The following is an 18,355-nucleotide window of genomic DNA, read 5'->3' on the forward strand; positions in this document are numbered from 1 at the left end:
AAGTAAAAGCGTCAGGGCATAGACATACAAAGACTCTTTATGGCAGTGTTTCCCAACCTTTTTTGGCCTGAGTACCCCCTGAGCCTTCTTGTCACACCACGAGTACCCCTCACACATACAACGCGTGCGATGATTCTCCAAAAGTAGAGCAACACAGTGGTTATTACATGAAAATTGTTTTATTTAATATCCTTAACTTGAACATAAAATTCTCAGGCTTTCTCTCTCTTTTTTTTTAACCTCAGTTGAATTCAACATAAGAATAAAAACATTTTCTTGAAATATAAATGATTTACCAAAATAGTATAAATACTAAATCAAAATAATCTTCCTTTGTTATCTAACTTAAACAAGTAACATTTCTCTTTTTTTAAAATATTTTTAAAAATATTTAAATATTAAAAAAATAATAATAATAATCCTGTGCGCCGCGTACCCCCGGTTGGGAAACACTGCTTTATGGCTATGCGTCGGTGTGTGTGGGCTAGCTAATTATTTGCATATGATGATCGTTTCCTAAATTGTCTTTATTTCCCCATTTGTATCTAACTTACCGCACTTACTCTAGCACCAGTTATGCTCTTAGCCGTTTGGTTTTTGGAAGGAAATGCACTTATGATTTCTTGTGACCCGAAGTTCTTTTGCCTACCGATGTGGAACCCACTTATTGTAAGTCGCTTTGGATAAAAGCGTCCGCAAAATGGCCGTAATGTAATGTAATGACACACAACATAAAATATTAATTTGAATATTAATACTCATTGAAAACCCCCCAAAAATAAAATTAAAGCTCCTCAAGTTTTGCCCAGTGTAGTGTTTTCATCTCTGTGCTTTAACTAAACTAAAATGTATGTGGAAATCATTCATTGGTTGATTTACTGTTCGCTTTACTTTCCTACACCACTGAATGAAAACGGGATAATCTCTTTGTAACTTTTATTGCTCATTCACACATCCATGCAAACCTTCCCACATCCGTATCTTTATGCATTTAACCATCCATAAGCAGGGTGAGACGGCGTCTTTTAAATAAGTAACAAAGGATGTCTTAGTCAAATACACTGAAACAAAATGAAATCTGGAAAAAGTCAAATGTTTTCAAGTAATCACCAAATTCAATGAAACTATACTTTCAGAAACCTACATGTAATACTGATGTGCACTGTACACAGTAGGTGCATCAACACTGACATCTCAGGAACCTTTCATGCTTTAGGAAGAATATCCAATAAGGCTGATAATGTATCAAGACGAGGTAAAAGTAGCAGAATCCACTTCACTGACTCACAGTGGAGCCGTTAGCCTGAAAAATAGATCAAACAGAAAATAACAGACTACTATCCCACTGCAGTCCCTAAGGAGATGTATGCGCTAAACAGATGTGTGTGTTTGTAGGTCTGAGCTCCTCCTTTAACATTTTAAGTAGCAATGCTGAAGACATGGAACTTCCCATCAGCTGATGAATGAGAAGTAGTGGATCTGAAGTGCAATGGCAGCGCCGCCTCGCGCTGTCTTCAGCTGGTGTAGTGTCTGCCCTGACTGAAGCCGGCCTGGTTGTAGTGCTGCCCTCCGTGTTGGAAGAACTGTTCAAACTGTCCTCCTTGATTGGAATTCTGCCCCCCTCTGCCTCCCCAGCCACCGCCGCCGCCTTGTCCTCCTCTACCTCTACCCCTACCCCCTCGACCTCCACGGCCTCCGCCTCTCTCCTGATGCCAGCCTCCGTCTTGGTGATAATTGTCATGGTAACCCCCGCCACCTGCATGATAGCTGGGCTCCTGGTAACCGCCTTGGGTGCTTCCTCCTCCTCCTCGGTTGTTTCCTCCTCCATAACCTCCTCTCCCTCCTCCCCCATGATGACCCGCTGAATCTTGATAGTGGCCTTGGCTATAGCCACCTCTTCCTCCACCACCTCCATCTCCCCAGCTTCCCTGAACCTTCCCCCCTCCCCCTCTGCCACCAGCTCCTCTGCCTCCCTTGTCATTGTGTCCAGCCCCTCCTCTCTCATAGCCTCCACGGCCACCTTGGGAGTAGTGGTCGTAGCCCCCCCTGTTGCCACCCTGTCCTCCACCATAATGTCCTCCACCTTGGGGAGCATCCTGACGCTTCTGCCAGGAGGGCATTTCTGGAGGGGGAGGCTCGATCTCGCAGGGCCTGCCTCCCCTGTCGGGCACGCGGCCCATCAGAACCTGAGGATGAGACAATGAGACAGCTGAGAGTTTTGGCAGAGTTCCACATCTGGATAAAGACACTTCTGCTCCCTTTCTGACCCTACAGCAGTATTTCCAACTGCTCCCATCTCGCACCACATTGTTCAACACATTGCACCGCCTTTGTTAGTTCTATATGAAGAAGTTCAGCTGAGTGCTGAGGTGAATGAAAGCATCATTTTATCATGAGCTGATACCACTGTGGTGCAACTAAACAAAAGCATAACAATGACTTTACACACGCCGATATGAAATGCTGTGGTGCCCAGCCTGTTGGGAGAAAACTGTTCCTCTGAGGACCTTAAGCCTGGTTTCCACTATGCAGTACGGTTCGGGTCATTTCGTATCGGTACGAGTCGGGTCGCTTTGGGGTCAGCTTGCGTTCCCACTGTACAAAGGGGACCCTCAGGGGTGGGCCGAGTGCGTGCAGAAGCGTAAATAGCAAATACCAAATAACATCCATAATTTGGAACCACCTCCAAGCTTCTTCAGCTTAAAGGGATAGTTTGCCTCTTTTGACATGAAGCTGTATGACATCCCATATCAGCAATATCATTTATGAACATTTTCTTACCCCCCGCTGCGTCCTGTGAGCCGAGTTCCAGGCGAGTTTTGGCATTGACGAAGGTAGTCCGGCTAGTTGGCTGGGGCCAAGTGATTGTGAGGTCTGACTTTTTCATGCACAACGATTTTGTGATGCAAATGTATTACTCTTTTGAACGCATATTGTTTTGAGAAGCAAAACGCTTTATTTTTTAAACCCCAGCCAACTAGCCGGACTACCTTCGTCAACGCCAAAACTCGCCTGGAACTCTGCTCCCAGGACGCAGCAGGGGGTAAGTCAATGTTCATAAATGATATTGCTGATATGGGATGTCATACAGCTTCATGTCAAAAGAGGGGAACTATCCCTTTAATGCCACACTGGCTCGCGGTCCAGGTGAAACCACTCTCTGACATTTCTGCAGCAATCAGCTGGAAAAGTTTGGCGCAGCGCCATCGAGCTCCCGCTGCACAGCCTCCTCACCAACACCGGAGAGCAGAGCCTGGAACCGGTCTTGTGTGCTCGGTACCCCAAGCAGAAGGGTTACAGACATGGGAACCATGGGTTCCATGGGACCAGTACGCTTTGGTGGGAGTGGAAACACTGAAATAAGAGAACCGTTCTGACCCGACCCGTACCGGACTGCAGAGTGGGAACAGGGCTTTAGTGGTACGGCTCACTGGATTCACTGTGAACACACAAAGTTCCTGTCTGAATTAAGCTGTGTGGACCAGAATGCAAAAGGGACCCATTTCTGAACTGCATGATGTCGTTTCAACAGGTTCATGAAAGCTTTAATGTTAGGTAAAACATGAGCTCTAAAGGAGAAAAACAAACAAAAAAAACAACCGAAGGAGTGGAAACAAAACTACTTGGATGCATGGGCAAAAGCTTCAGGCAGAAGCTTTGTATGCACCTGTATGCACCTGTATGCACCTGTATGCACCTGTATGCACCTGTATGCACCTGTATGCACCTGTATGCACCTGTATGCACCATACAGGGCGAATGGAAAACGGAAAAGATATGACCACACAGCAACTGCAAAGTAATGGGCCAAAAGAAGTCCCAAGTGACTTATTTCTTTATGGGAAAAGGAACAGCACTTTATTGAAACATGTTCCAACATGAACATAAACCCAGAATCTGAGTCAGAACCAGAGTTAGTTCAGTTCTGAGCAGCTTTAAAGGATAAGACCGGTTTTTTTACATTGGGCCCTTGATTTCACATTATAACATGATGTTCTACTCACCCCTGCTTGTTGTTGGACATTTGGAGCTGTTCCGAAGATATTCGCGAGGCGTCTGGCTGCTCTCTTGAGATATTCGTCCATGAAACGGTTTCCTATGGGCAAGCTTAAACAGGCACAAACTATGCTGTTTATAATTTATTAATTACTCTACACCAGCACTGATAACGTGGAGGTGTGTCGCTTACTTAAAAAAATCCGGGTTAATGTAATTTTGATTTTTTTGTCGTAAAGCGGGTGTTACTGACTTCCTCATCGTGCTACTGCCACAGACAGCCCACAGACCTGCTGCCTATTTATTCATTCGGCTAAAATTCAAAATTAGTAACCCGGATTTTTTTAAGTAAGCGACGCACCTCCACGTTATCAGTGCTAGTGTACAGTAATTAATAAATTATAAACAGCATAGTTTGTGCCTGTATAAGCTTGCCCATAGGAAACCGTTTCATGGCCGAATATCTCAAGAGAGCAGCCAGACGCCTCGCGAATATCTTCGGAACAGCTCCAAATGACCAACAACAAGCAGGGGTGAGTAGAACATCATGTTATAATGTGAAATCAAGGGCCCAATGTCAAAAAACCGGTCTTATCCTTTAAAGTGAATCTCTGCTCTAACCTCCTTTCTCCTCCAACACAGCCTGAACCCTCTCAGACGAGCTTTCTGTCCTTTCTTTAAGGAGTCTTCAGGAATAGTTCTCCAGGCTTCTTGAAGGACATCCCAAAGCTCTTCTTTGGATGTGGGCTGCCTTTTGTTCTGTTCTCTGCCAACATGATCCCACACTGCTTCAGTAATGTTGAGCTCCGGGCTCTGGGGAGGATTCATCCCTCCATCAGACCTGCTGCCACTGATTTTCAGCCCACTTCTTGTGTCCTTTGGCACAGCTCAGCCTTTTCTCCCCGTTTCCCTTCCTTAAGAACGGCTTCTTGACAGCCACCCTTCCATGGAGCCCATTTCTGATGAGGCTTGGGCCAAAAGCAGATGGATCAGCTGAAGGTCCAGATGCATCTCTCAGCTCCTGTGTCAGGTCTTTGCTGGATTTTTTTCCTCTTTCTTAAGGACATCACTGTCAGATCCTGTTCACCTGTTGTAGATAGTTCTTTAGGCCTGGCACTTCTTCTTCTGTCCTCCACTTGTCCAGTTTCCTCAAATGTTTTAAGGACACACTGCACACCATGCTGAGATATGCCAAGTTTTCAGCTAACAGCTCTTTGGGAATCACCTTGTTGCAGCAGAAATCCTGTTTTCTGTCTGTCACACTGTGTTATCTTTGCTGTTTTTCACACATGCAGCTAAAGAAATGGGAACAAATGATGTGTCTCTGTGACAGGCTGCTGGGAACAAAGTGCCTAAAGATCCAGTTTAAAACGGCTTCTTTGCTAAGTTGGACACAACACTGGTTCATCCCTTGAGTTAGGAGCCTTTTTCCTGCCTGAATGGTTCATAGCTCAGAGTTAAGTGGCTCAACAAAGAAAAAACACATTCCTCTGAAGATGCTCAGGTACGAGGACTGGACTGAAAATGAGGGAAGAAGCAGAAAATATCCAAAGAGAAACTCTGAGAGCTTCAGGAAGCTGCAGAACTGCTGATCAGGACTTTAAAGATTACGAGAAAGTCGGGCTGCTTGGAGGGAAATCAGGACTGGATCAGGACTTTAACACAGGACTGTGCATTTATAGAAAGGTGGAGACCAATCCGTCACATAAAAACAAATGGAGACTGCAAACTTGATCAAACATCAAATATCTATACATTTGTGAGACAAGCAACCACACAACCATTTGACTGACACCACGGCAGAAACGAGCTGGACGCACACACGGAGGGGGAAAGGAGTGCAGCTGCCCACCTTATTAATGGCACAAGCAGTCTTCTCTCTGATCTTGCCGCTGCTCGTGCGAAGGATCTTGGAGAAGTCTTGTCGAGCCGCGAGAAGGTGAGCAACAGAGATTTTACTTTTGGTAATGAGAGCAGAGCGCAGTGGCTGGTACACTTTCCCCAGGTTTTCAGCACGTGTCTGCCATTACACATACAGAAGGGAAAAAAAGGGGTTTTTACACAGATACGCAGGGAAGGCACTAAGCTTTCCAACTCATGTTATGACAAGAGGAACCTCAGAGTGGTGCCAATGTCTTCTAAAACAGTAGCTCATATAATAATATATATGCGTTTATATTATCGCGTTAACTTGTTAATTATTTAACGCCGATAAATATTTCGTTGCGCATTAACGCAGTTTTTATTATTGTAAAAGTCTGTTGAATGCATCACATTCACACAGTTACAGCAAACACCACGAAGCATGGAGTAATAAAATAAAAATAAACTAGCAGGTAACATCACCGTTACAGGTGTGAAGCTCACGGAGCTAACCAGCGCAACTTCCTGTTTTACTTGTTTCAACATAAAAGCACGCATTTCAAAATACATTTTTTAAAAACTCCTGCATTTACAGCAAAGTTGAATTGTCTTCTCAGCGTAGTAGTTCCAGTCTAAAATATCACTTAAAGGCAAAACACACAACTGATAGCAGCAAGTCATTCAAGGAAACAGACAGTGGAGCGAGGCTTCTACATAAAAACTACAGAAAGATGCTGATGTTAAAAGTGTGTTTGCACAACAAATGTTATGGCACTTTCATTCATATGGCAGCACATTTAAAATAAAACTAAATGCTAAAAGCTATACGCTACTTTTGGATTCATTTTTGGATTCTGCGTACAAATGCGATTAATCGTGATTAATCAGGGAAATCATGAGATTAATTAGATTAAAACTTTTAATCATTGCCCACCCCTAATATATATGTACAGTATATATCTATAAGAATTCCAAGCAGCCACTTACCTTTGCTCTGTCTGACCAACCGAAGGACTGTACCGTCACATCGAGACGTTTCAACAACATCTTCCTTCTTACTTCATACTCATTTACCAGCGCTTGGTTTATAGCCTCAATCTTTTCCTGATTAAGTGGAAAAGGCAGAAAATACGAGAGGAGTCAGTCACCAATGCAGGGTTAGCAGACTGCACAGTATTTCAGTCATTCTTCGAGTGTTTACCAAGTGAACAGGTCCAAGAGCCCTCTTCAGCAAAGGCTCCCCGACATGATTTCCTGGGACTCGACTTATGGCTTCTTTCAACTAGGATGTCAAAAAGAAAAAATGATGTACAAAAACATGCAGATATGTGTCATACGAATGCATGGACAACCAACAACTACAAGAGCGCAGCTCAATGTATATATTCCAGTCAGACTGTAGATCACAAGCAAACCAAACTGTGTGTAAACAGGCTTCCTGTCACGACAATACCCCTGGACCTCAAGTTCTATGCTGGAGGTTGTGTCTGCAAAAAGCCATCTTCAGTGGGTAAACAACAACAACAACAACAAGAAAACAAAGTCCAACCACCTGACCTTCTTCTCAATTCCACTGAAGAACTGGAACATGGTGATGTTGGCTGGAGGTTTGGACATGCCCAGTGCCACGCAGATGCCCTTCAGCTCCTGGAAGACGGGGCTGCCGGACTCCTGGGCTTTCTTCTGAGGCTTGTTAATCAGGATCATCCTCGACGCCTCCAACTCAGACACTAAAAAGGCTAGGGTACAAAAGTGGACCTGATCACATCTTTAGAACAGATGTTTCAGTTAAAAAAAAAAAAAAAAAAAACCTCCATCACTGATACAGAACAATAGTTCTGGTTTGGGACAACAAAAGGGTTATAAAATGCACTTTTCTAACTGTCAACACTCAAGTTGATCCTGTAATCCATTTCATACAAACTGAATCTTCCCACATTCATTACGATTTATTTTGTACTTTTGTGGTGGTAGAGTGGATGCTACCAACTTAGATCATTGACAAAGATGACCCAAAGCCAGCATCCACAGCTGGCACCAGCACTGCACCACAGGTATGAACCCTCCAAGCTCTTTGAAGAACTCATGAACCGCCCCTTTATATGATGTTCTTAACAGTATTTTAGAGTTTGACCTTTTCTTGGCAGAACTTTCAAACAATTCATCCTGCACTCCAAGGTTTATACCAACTTTGTGGCCAATGAAATGCTTTTCTAATTGAGTATGCGAGTCCTCTCGTGGAAAATTGAACACGTCGATGGTTGATTTTACTTGCTAACAGTGTGTTTTAAATGCGTCTCTCCTCTTGCTTCCAGGCATTAAGATTTAACGGCTACTCTTGGTTATCACATGTAGTTTGTTGGTCCTACACATAAAACAAATTAAAGCACTTAGTGGCAGTGTGCAGAAGCAGGCTGTTCAGGACATCGTGTGTCTCCAGTGAGGGACTCTGTGGTATTTGAGCCTTTTTACATCTTACATCAAAATGTAATCGTTTGCTAAAGAACGCCTCTTCTCTGTCAGTTTAGTTCAATTGGGTTGGTGGTCTTTGAGGGAAGCCATAATGCATTCAATAATTGTTTCCTCTACTTTGTCTGAAAAAAAAAAATTCTAATAGTTAATTGTCTAATTCTTAAATTGTTAGAGTGTATTCAGGTGTGTTTTACAAAGCCAGCATGTCCACCTGTTACAGGAAACTGTTCAGTGTCATATCTGTGTTTTGGACTCCAGATAGTTTGGAAACGGCCTTCTAACCCTTCCCAGGTTGATGGGCAGCAGCAGCTGCTTCTCTGAGATCACTGCTGATGTCTTTCCTCCTCGGCATCGTGTTAACACACACCTGAATAAACTGACAGAACTTCTGCTTTTACAGAGGCGCTCACACTGACTGATGATCAGTTAATCAGAGCATTGATCAGCAGCTCCTGGCTGCTGCTGAGCCTCTCAGTTCCTGTGGAAGCAGTGAGGGTTCACTTAGTTTTTAAACTCACTGCTTCTGTGTTTTGTCTCAGTTTTTGTTCAATAAACAATGACACAGTGTGATATGTGCTTTTTTTTGTTAGCTCCCCCTTTCCTTCACATGATTATACATCTTGCATCAATACAGATTTCCCTTCATTTAGACAAATTGATATTATACATCAATAACAGGTGGATATGTATCATATGTGGGTGTGGCACATGCACAACCTGTACGTAATCTGGAGTTCAATGCAGACTAACAGGTTTCACATCTTGTTTGCTCTCTGAATAAAGATGTGAGTAAATACTGCTAACGTACTTATGAGCAGCAGGCAGTCAGTCCTGCTGAGGAACCTCTTGGTGATGTCTCCGCTGGTCAGGACAGAGTAAGGACAGGCGAGCTCCGACAGCAGACCACTCATCTCCAGCTGGAAGCCTTCCGCCTCACTTGGGCCTGGCATGGGTTATAGGACAGTATTGCATACAATGTCAGTTGAACAGAATTACGTTGGCTGGGTTTCACACATGGCAACATCAAAGTCTGCAATCTCCCTAGACAGCTTCAAGTTCTAGAATGTCTAATCCCTCTCCTGCAAAAGTGATAGAGATTTGAAAAGCTTTTTCAGATGGTTGAAAAGATTTTGAAAAGATTTCAGATGGTTGAAAAGCTATTTTCAGATGGTTTTTCCCCCTTTCACCTTTAGATAAAAAAAATAACCATCCAAGATTAACCACAGCATGGGTTTATAATTGATCCATCTCCATCATCAACTTCCATCCACTGAAAAGAAAACAATGCAACACCGCTATCTGAAGTGAAATGATTCTATCAGCTGGCACCATCAAAGAGTTAAAACAGATCTTACAGTTGGTTGCATGGACATTTTCCTCCAGTTTGGTGTAAAATCTGAGCTCTGAGGTGATCCAGGCGCAGAGCTTGGTAAACTCAGGCGAAACTGCTCCGCTGCTCACAGAAGAATCAAGAGCTCCTTCTTCCAATAGAGGGCCTTGGTAGCTAAAGACACAGAATAAAATCCTGTTAGACCTTCTGACCCCCCTATGGATACTGCATGGCGGTGCACATTAGAAGTATTGCCCCGTGTCTTAAAGTCAAGTGCTTTTTTCTGAGTTGTTCTTGCCAGTCACGAGCAGCAGGGGCAAGGCGAGGGTATTTTTAGCGGTGCCAAGGCACCACCGTGAGATAGCTCGACACCCCCTGGCTCAGCACATTTTTTAAATATTATGTTATACAAAAACACTTTTTTTCTTTGCTCAAGGATGCATTATTTTAGTGACCATTTTATTCATTTTCGTTTCAACTCTTTACTCCCAAAATAAATGTTGAGTTATCTTCAATATTTGTCTCAGGCTCTCTGTTATCCCTGTCGAGCCACAGTCTTTTGAAATGAAGAGGTCAAAATTGAATGTTGTAGGGGAAAACACTACTCAAAGCAAAACTAATACGGCTCCAAAATTTATAAATGTACTAGTTCGCCTCAATTAGTGAGAAATAATGTGCCTCTGTGAGCACTGGGGGCTGGGGCACCCCTAAAGACCAGATCCTCAAATCGCCCCTGAGTCAGACCACTCTGGAAATGTTTTGCTCGTGGAAGCCTTCACTGTTGCCGACAGAGAAAATGTATCTTAAACTCTAGATAAATGTTTCTAATTTACTACGTATTTCAGCATAACAAATAACCTATCAAACTTTCCAGAAAGTTGACCCTGAGCTGGCTGATTGACAGGCACGCACCGGGCGTTACTTCTGCTGACGCATCTCGTCGCACAACATGTAAATCTGCCTGTAGCTGAATTTACACAGCTATGCTGAACTAGAACGCCTGGAGGCAAGAGCAGAAATTACCACCTTAAAAAAAAAGCGTTTGCAACCACAGCAGATTAATTGTTCAGTTAAAGTAAGCTATATCCCAGTGGCTAGCTAAGGTGGAGCAGAGGAGAGGGAGCCGGGTTCTGAACAAAAGGCTCACACTGCAGACATTTACATTTACTGCTGCTTCACTTACCCTAAATCCTCAAGAGAGATAAGAATGTCATTCTCCATTCCAGTAATTTATGTTCACAAATCACGTACTAAAGGATAGTACACGTCTGGTACACGTTTAACTTGGTCTTCGTCTTCTTCTTCTTTTGTTTTTATTGGGAGTTGATAAACAAGCCAGAGGTAATTTACCGCCACCAAGCGACGGGAGTGTAGAATTACGGAAGAGTATCAGGGCCGGGCATAAGAAAAAATAATATTTTGCCTGTCGAGAATAAAGTTCACATGTCGAGAATAAAGTTGAAAACTTTATTTTTGCTATAGGCCTAGACTGCTGGGGGGCCTCATCTGTCACACCTTTCCTCACTTTACTCTCTCTATGTATATGTGACATTATTGTGGTCATTAACTCGTGTTTCCCTGTTCCAACAGATATCCTTTGAATGGTGTTACAGTGCCGCCCCCCCCCCCCCCCCCCCCCCCCCCCCTTTCTGTCTTCTCAAACCCCAGCTGGTCGAGGCGGATGGCCACCCTTCCTGAGTCTGGTTCTGCCAGAGGTTTGTTCCTGTTAAAAGGGAGTCGTTTCTCTCCACAGTCGCCTCAGGCACGCTCAGGCCGGGAGATTGGACCAAAAAACAAAAAGTTTTCAGTGCAATCTGTTGGTTTCCTTAGCTAGGAAATTGTTTTTGAATTGGCTCTATATGAACGAATTGGATTATTTTATGAATTATGATCATTATTAATTAATTGAATTCCAATTGGCTTGAATTGGACTTACTATCTAAGTGCCTTGAGATGACATTTGTTGTATTTGGCGCTATATAAATAAAAATGAATTGAAATTGAATTGAAGGAGTCTGGCACTCCATACTCCCGGAGCACCCCCCACAAGAGTCCCCGAGGGACACGGTCGAACGCCTTCTCCAAGTCCACAAAACACATGTAGACCGGTTGGGCGAACTCCCATGCTCCCTCCAGGATCCTGCGGAGGGTATAGAGCTGGTCCACTGTTCCCTTTCTGTTTCTTTTTCTTCCACAGATTCGGATATCTTCTCAGCTTCCTGGATGACTTCAGGCTGGTCGTTCTTTACAATGGTTTCTGGCGTGTTTTTGTTCTTGGGCCGATGCTTTTTGGAAGAAATATTTATTTTCGGTGGCTTTGAGACATCCTTTGGTTGTTGGACTAATTACGATTCAATGAAACTCACCAGTTCTGGGACCACATCTGGTTGTGGAACTCCAGTCTGATGAGCCAAGTCGAATGGAATCACTTCCTGTGTGTCTTCAGAACTCCTTTCTGTTTCTTTTTCTTCCACAGGTGCGTAAATCGTCTTAAGTTCCTGGACCATGATCGGTGATGAAATGTCCTCCGCGTCTTCAGGTTCCTTCACGACTTCAGGCTGGTCGTTCTTTACGATGGTTTCTGGAGTGTTTTTGTTCTTGCGCCGACGCTTCTTTGATGCGACGTTCTCCTTTGGTTGCTCAGGGATCCCCTGTGGTTCTGTTTCTTTGCTCTTTGGTGGAACACTTGTCTGAGCTAAATGGAGTGGATGGATGATGTCCAACTCTGTTTTTTCTTGCCTGATGATGACAGATTGGAATAAAGCGTTCATAAGTTCTCGGTAGGCCTCAGGCCCCGGCTAGCAAAGGCAATTGGTCTCACCTTGCCTGCCTGCACCTGAGAGAGAACCGCTCCTTGGCCACCATGGCTGGCATCAACCTCCAAGATGAACGGGAGAGTAAAGTCTGCATAAGCCAACACAGGTGCTGTAGTGAACTTGGCTTTTAGTGTCTCAAAGCTCTGCTGACACTCCTCAGTCCAGCACGTAAGAAGCTGTCGATCAGTTTTCTTCCCAGTCTTGGAGCCGCCACACATAGCTCAGCTTTGTGCAGAGGGGCCGCCAACTTGGCGAATCCCTCCACAAACCGCCGGTAGTAACTGGCGAAACCAAGAAAGGATCGAAGCTCTGTCGCAGAAGTGGGAATCGGCCAATTGGCAACCACTTCAACCTTGCCCGGATCGGTGGAGACACCGTCAGCTGAAATCACATGGCCCAAGTAATGTGCTTCACTTTGGAAGAAAGAGCACTTGCTGAGCTTGGCTTTAAGCCCCTCATGTTGAAGCCGCTCCAGCACAACTTTCAGTCTCTCCAGATGCTGTCCTACAGTGGAGGAGAACACCACAATGTCATCGAGGTACAACAACAACGACTGGCACTGTTGGTCCCCAAAGATGCGTTGCATAAGCCTCTGGAAAGTGCTGGGAGCATTACAGAGGCCAAAGGGCATCCTGTTCCACTCGAACAACCCGAAAGGGGTACAGAAGGCGGTCTTTGGCTTATCTGCCTCGGTGACTGGCACCTGGTTATAACCACTGGCCAAGTCCAGGGTTGAGAACCAACACGCACCTGACAATGCATCCAGGGACTCCTTTATGCGTGGTAGAGGAAAAGCATCTTTTCGAGTCTTGCTGTTGAGCTGTCTATAGTCAACACACACACGCAGGCTACCATCCTTTTTCCGTACCAGCACAATAGGGGACACATAAGGACTGCTACTCTCACGAATAACGTTCGAGGAGAGCAGCTGACTGATGTGTTCCTTCACAACCTCATATTCTGAGGGTGGAATACACCGATAACATTGTTTCACGGGGGTATCATCCACCAAAGGGATGTCGTGAGATATGAGGTTAGTACAACCCAAATCGGTGTCATGGGTAGAGAAGACTGAAGAGTATTGCCCAAGCAATGCTCTCGCCTGACCCTGTTCCTCCACAGACAACGGAAAAAGGTCAATGCTCTCCAACTGCTGCTGCACACTAGGAGAAGCCGTCTGAGAAGACATAGTAGCCACAGCTGATGGTACCTCAGTGACCCCTGGAGGAAGGCTAACCACATTCACAAAATCCAGTGTACCAACAGCAGTACGTGGGTGCAAAACAACATCATTGCAGCCAACATTAAGGACAGGTACATAGGCAGTGCCTCTAATGACACGAACCAAAGCAGGGGAAGCCAGTGACCCAGTGGGCAAGCCGGCATCTAGAAGCTCAAACAGGACTGTACAACCCGAGAACCGTTCGGAACAGGTGACAGCCACAATTTTCATCACACCACCAGGAATCTGCCAGCCTCTCCTGCCCCTGACTCTCACTGCCCCAGGCCCATCCTCATGGGCTAGAGCTTTAGCATGATGGCACTGTTGCAGTGCTTGCACAACTGGTTTGAGAGCCTCGGAGATGCAGACCTGAGAGAACAAAGCTACACCATGCCGTCCGAAAAGCTCCTGGTAACATTTACGGATTACATTCATCCCTAAAACACCGGGCACCTGAGAAGGCACACCACCAGGGGGATCCCTCACAATCGAAACACCACAGTGGGGCATCAGTTTACCACAAAGCTGCACATCAAGCTCCAGGTACCCGAGGTACGGAATAGTTAGTCCATTGGCAGCTCTAAGCTCCAACCAGTGACACGAACAGAGGCGCTCCTGACCCCAAGGCTCGAGATGCTGGCGGAAAAAGCTCTCAGAAACTGTTGACACCATAGAACCAGTATCTACCAGACAAGAAACCCTCACACCACCCATGTTCACCTCCAAATGGGGACAAGATGAAATCAACTCAGAACCATCCACATTACGTGAAGCAACTTGTGAGCCAGTAACGGCCCCACCCAAACTGTGGCTCTGCTGTTCGGTGGGCACTAGTTTTCCGACGTTGGAGAATGAGGATGCCGACCAGCATTCAAAGGAGCTTGTGAAGTGAATTGTGAGCGGGATGGGACACGCACCCCGTCACACTCGTGTACAAAATGCCCAGGCTGATTGCAACGTCGGCATATTAAGGGTCCAGACCGTGGTGGACGACGGTACTGATGGGAGCTCTGCAGCTGAGCAATGCTTCCCATAAGCTGGCTAAGATGCTCTTGCTGACGCTCCAACATGGCCCGCATCTTAGACATGGATGAATCAGCAGCCTGGACGCCACCATGAACGCCATACTGGACACCATACACTGAGGGGACTGATTGACTACGACCTCTTGCCCCGCCAGGCGAACCCTCACGCTCCCAGCGGATTGCCTCGGCCCTCACTTCCAGCAACGTACAGTCAGGATGGCCACGCAAATACTGCTTCAATTCACGGCGCAAAGAGCTATTAACAAGATGCTCAACAAACTGGTCTCTCAAAAGAACACCAGCATTTGGCATGCCAGCAGGAGCACACTGCTTCACCCTCTCCATGAGGCCCATCAAAGCGAGGGAGAACTCCTGAAGAGTTTCTCCATCTTGCTGTCTCCTGGAGAAGAAAGCCTGCTGCAGTGAAACATAAGACTCTGCACACCCATACAGCTCCTGTAGAATGGCAAATACTCTGGCAGGGTCCTCCCTTTCAGCGGCAGTGCGATATTTAATCTCATTCTTAGCCTCTCTATCTAGGTGGTCAAACAGAAAAAACGCCTGGTCAGACCGGGACAGATGCCGAGCCCTTATACTCGCCTGCACCTCCTCCATCCACTAACTCAATCCTATGCCTACCCTTCCCCTAAAGATGGAACACTTCCTATTGTGGTGAATTCTGAGAGAGGTCGCCTCAAAAACCGGTATAGAAAATGAGTGATGAAGAAAGCTGCTGAAACGGACGTAGTCGAACAAAAGAAATCTTTATTTCTGTCGTCAGGTCCGTCTCATTTACAGAAAATGCATCTTCTGGGAGAGTGTGTCAAATCGCTAAAAAATGGAAAACCCTCTGCTCTTGGAGAGAAAGTCCCTACGTTTTAAAGAAGATTCAAGGCCACTGGTCCAGGCGTAAAGCCAAGAGATATGGTCTGACTGTAAGGATGTCTCCCATCAAATCTACCTTATTTGGTCATATTAAGTGTTTATTTTCAGTGTATCTCAGTGCCTTGCAAGGAGACGCGCGGAGGCGCGCACAACAATTATGCACTTGATGAAACTAACCAGCTGTGGACTCAATGAACTCAATTAGGCCTGTTCCTCCATTTTGTCTGTGGGTCCATACACCTCACTATCCCTAGGTACAAAGATTAGTCTCTCTGCCACAGGGAGACCAGAAGCGGAAGGTGCTACAGGTGGTGCTGAAGAGGTTGACGGTACTACACTAGGCCTGGCTTTGTCGCAGCTGCTCATTATCGGCTTTCAACTGCGCAATCAGCTCTCTCAGCTCGAACACTTCCTCCTCCATGATTACTACAAACTACACTACAGGTGATTACTATGGAGGACAGGAAATGCAAGAGCCAACCTTACACTGGATACCTCCCAAAAGGGCTCCTGAAGATCCACACAGAGCTAATGCTGCTTTGCCTCTGACCGCTCCAATTCTGCATATACAAAAATAAAAAAAAAACTAGAAAGCTGCAAGCAGCTGTGAGCGGGACCGAGGAGTGCGTACGTTGGGATGTGCGTACGTTGGGGCATGCGCTGGACGCTGGAGCCGCAGCTCTGCCAACACGCACGATACCCTCTGCGTACGTACGAGCACATCATTACCCCAAGGCAGAGGTGTTTTTAAAAAAAATTCTAGGGGGCGCCACTGAGCTATTTTGCTCCGCCCACAAACGATACCCTTTTCATATCTACAAAGTCGTCAGGGTGGACGTGTTTGCCAAGATTCATGACCTTGCGATGATGATAAGGCTTTGAAATCACAAACGCCATCACACGATTTTCACCGCCTGGCCACGCCCACACCATTCTGAGTTTGGAAAAGTTTCTCCATGATTTTATCCCCCCATGTCTTAAGAGTAACTTGGCCAAGTTTGAAGCTTGTAACATTAAATCTGTAGGAGGAGTTTGATAAAATGTGAGGTGTGGAAAAAAAAGACATTTCCGACCACCATTAGGTGGCGCTGTAGGTGGATGTCACTATTTTATATGTGCGCGTTCAGGCTGGGTCCAGCAGTCAACGTATGAAGTTTGGGACAGATTGGATAATGTATGTGGAAGTTATAAGCGACTCAATTGTTCATGGCGAGTCATAAATTTGAGGCGTCGCCACGGCCACGCCCTTTGAGGTTTGAAAAAGTTTCTCCATGAATTTTTGCCCCCATGTCTAAGAGTAACCTGGCCAAGTTTGAAGTTTGTAGCATAAAATATGTAGGAGGAGTTTGATCAAATGCGAGGTCTGGAAAAAAAAAAGACGTTTCCGACCACCAGCAGGTGGCGCTATAGGTGGATGATACTATGATAATATGTACGCGTTCAAGCTGGGTCCAGCATTCACCGTATGAAGTTTGAGACAGATTGGATAATGTATGTGGGAGTTATAAGCGACTTAATTTTTTGTGGCGAGTGATGGCGAGTCATCAAACTTTGAAGCGTCGTCACGGCCATGCCCTTTAAGTTTTGAAAAAGTTTCTCCATGAATCTTTCCCCCCATGTCTTAAGAGTAACCTGGCCAAGTTTGAAGTCTGTAGCATTAAATCTGTAGGACAAGTTCGATCTTATGCAAGGTGTGGAATCAGGCAAAAATGGCACGAAAACGCACTTTCCATCCAAAATGGCCGCCTTCCTGTGGACGTGGCATATTGGCGGCATGAGACTTTTTTGTGCGTCTGTGCATGATGAATGAGTGTACCGAATTTCGTCGTCCCACGCAAAACTAATCCTATTAAGGGGATCATTTTTATGCATCGTAGGGGGCGCTACAGAGCCAATGAGCAACTCCCAAAGATATAATGTTTAGATTCTTTCATGTCGTCGACTAGCACGTGGCGCTCGCAAAATTTCCTAAGTTTTCGCATACCTTTTGCAAAGAATAAGAAGAACTAGAAAGCTGCAAGCAGCTGTGAGCGGGACCGAGTGTGCGTACGTTGGGATGTGCGCACGTTGGGCATGCGCTGGACGCCGTATTCGCGCAGCTCTGCCCACACGCACGATTCCCATTGCGTACATACGAGCACACAATAACCCCAATGCATAGGGGTTTTTGAAAATTTCTAGGGGGCGCCACTGAGCCATTTTGCTCCGCCCACACACAACACCCTTTACATACGTACGAGGTCGTCAGGGTGGACGTGTGTACCAAGTTTCATGACTTTGCGATGATGATAAGGCTTTCATATTACAAACGGCATCACACGATTTTCACCTCTGGCCACGCCCACACCGTTCAGAGTTTGGAAAAGTTTCTCCATGAAGTTTTGCTGCCATGTCTTAAGAGTAACCTGGCCAAGTTTGAAGATTTTAGCATGAAATCTGTAGGAGGAGTTTGATCAAATAAGAGGTGTGGAAAAAAAAAGAAATTTCCAACCACCAGCAGGTGGCGCTGTAGGTGGATATAACTTTTTTGTATGTACACATTCAGGCTGGGTCCAGCAGTCACCGTATGAAGTTTGGGACAGATTGGATAATGTTTGTGGGAGTTATAAGCGACTTGATTTTTTATGGCGAGTCATAAATTTGAGGTGTCGCCACGGCCACGCCCTTTAAGTTTTGAAAAAGTTGGCCAATGATTTTTTCGGCCCATGTCTTAAGAGCAACCTGGCCAAGTTTGAAGGTTTTTGCA

The 18,355-nt window shown here is 45.4% G+C and overlaps 1 protein-coding gene across 1 annotated transcript; it reads right to left on the reverse strand.

Annotated features, from left to right (window-relative positions):
• Positions 1–341: 341 nt before the first annotated feature.
• On the reverse strand, positions 342–10,973 carry fam98a (family with sequence similarity 98 member A). The gene is made up of 8 exons (XM_075482231.1): positions 10,845–10,973; positions 9,687–9,835; positions 9,140–9,274; positions 7,417–7,598; positions 7,061–7,141; positions 6,847–6,963; positions 5,849–6,016; positions 342–2,186 (listed from the first exon to the last, which is right to left on the reverse strand). The coding sequence occupies exons 1-8, from the start codon at positions 10,880–10,882 to the stop codon at positions 1,515–1,517; spliced, it is 1,542 nt and encodes a 513-aa protein (XP_075338346.1). The 5' UTR covers positions 10,883–10,973; the 3' UTR covers positions 342–1,514.
• Positions 10,974–18,355: the final 7,382 nt, after the last annotated feature.

Source organism: Odontesthes bonariensis, chromosome 2 (assembly GCF_027942865.1).
Source record: "Odontesthes bonariensis isolate fOdoBon6 chromosome 2, fOdoBon6.hap1, whole genome shotgun sequence".
NCBI lineage: Eukaryota > Metazoa > Chordata > Actinopteri > Atheriniformes > Atherinopsidae > Odontesthes > Odontesthes bonariensis.

Bases quoted from the DNA above. Each gene is read 5' to 3' on its own strand.
- fam98a (XM_075482231.1), bottom strand. From the start codon at position 10,882: ATGGAGAATGACATTCTTATCTCTCTTGAGGATTTAGG. The intron at 9,275-9,686 runs GTAAGATCTGTT...AACCCATGCCAG, and splicing joins AAATGTCCATGCAACCAACT to GCCCAAGTGAGGCGGAAGGC. The intron at 6,964-7,060 runs GTAAACACTCGA...CCACTTAATCAG, and splicing joins CTCTTGGACCTGTTCACTTG to GAAAAGATTGAGGCTATAAA.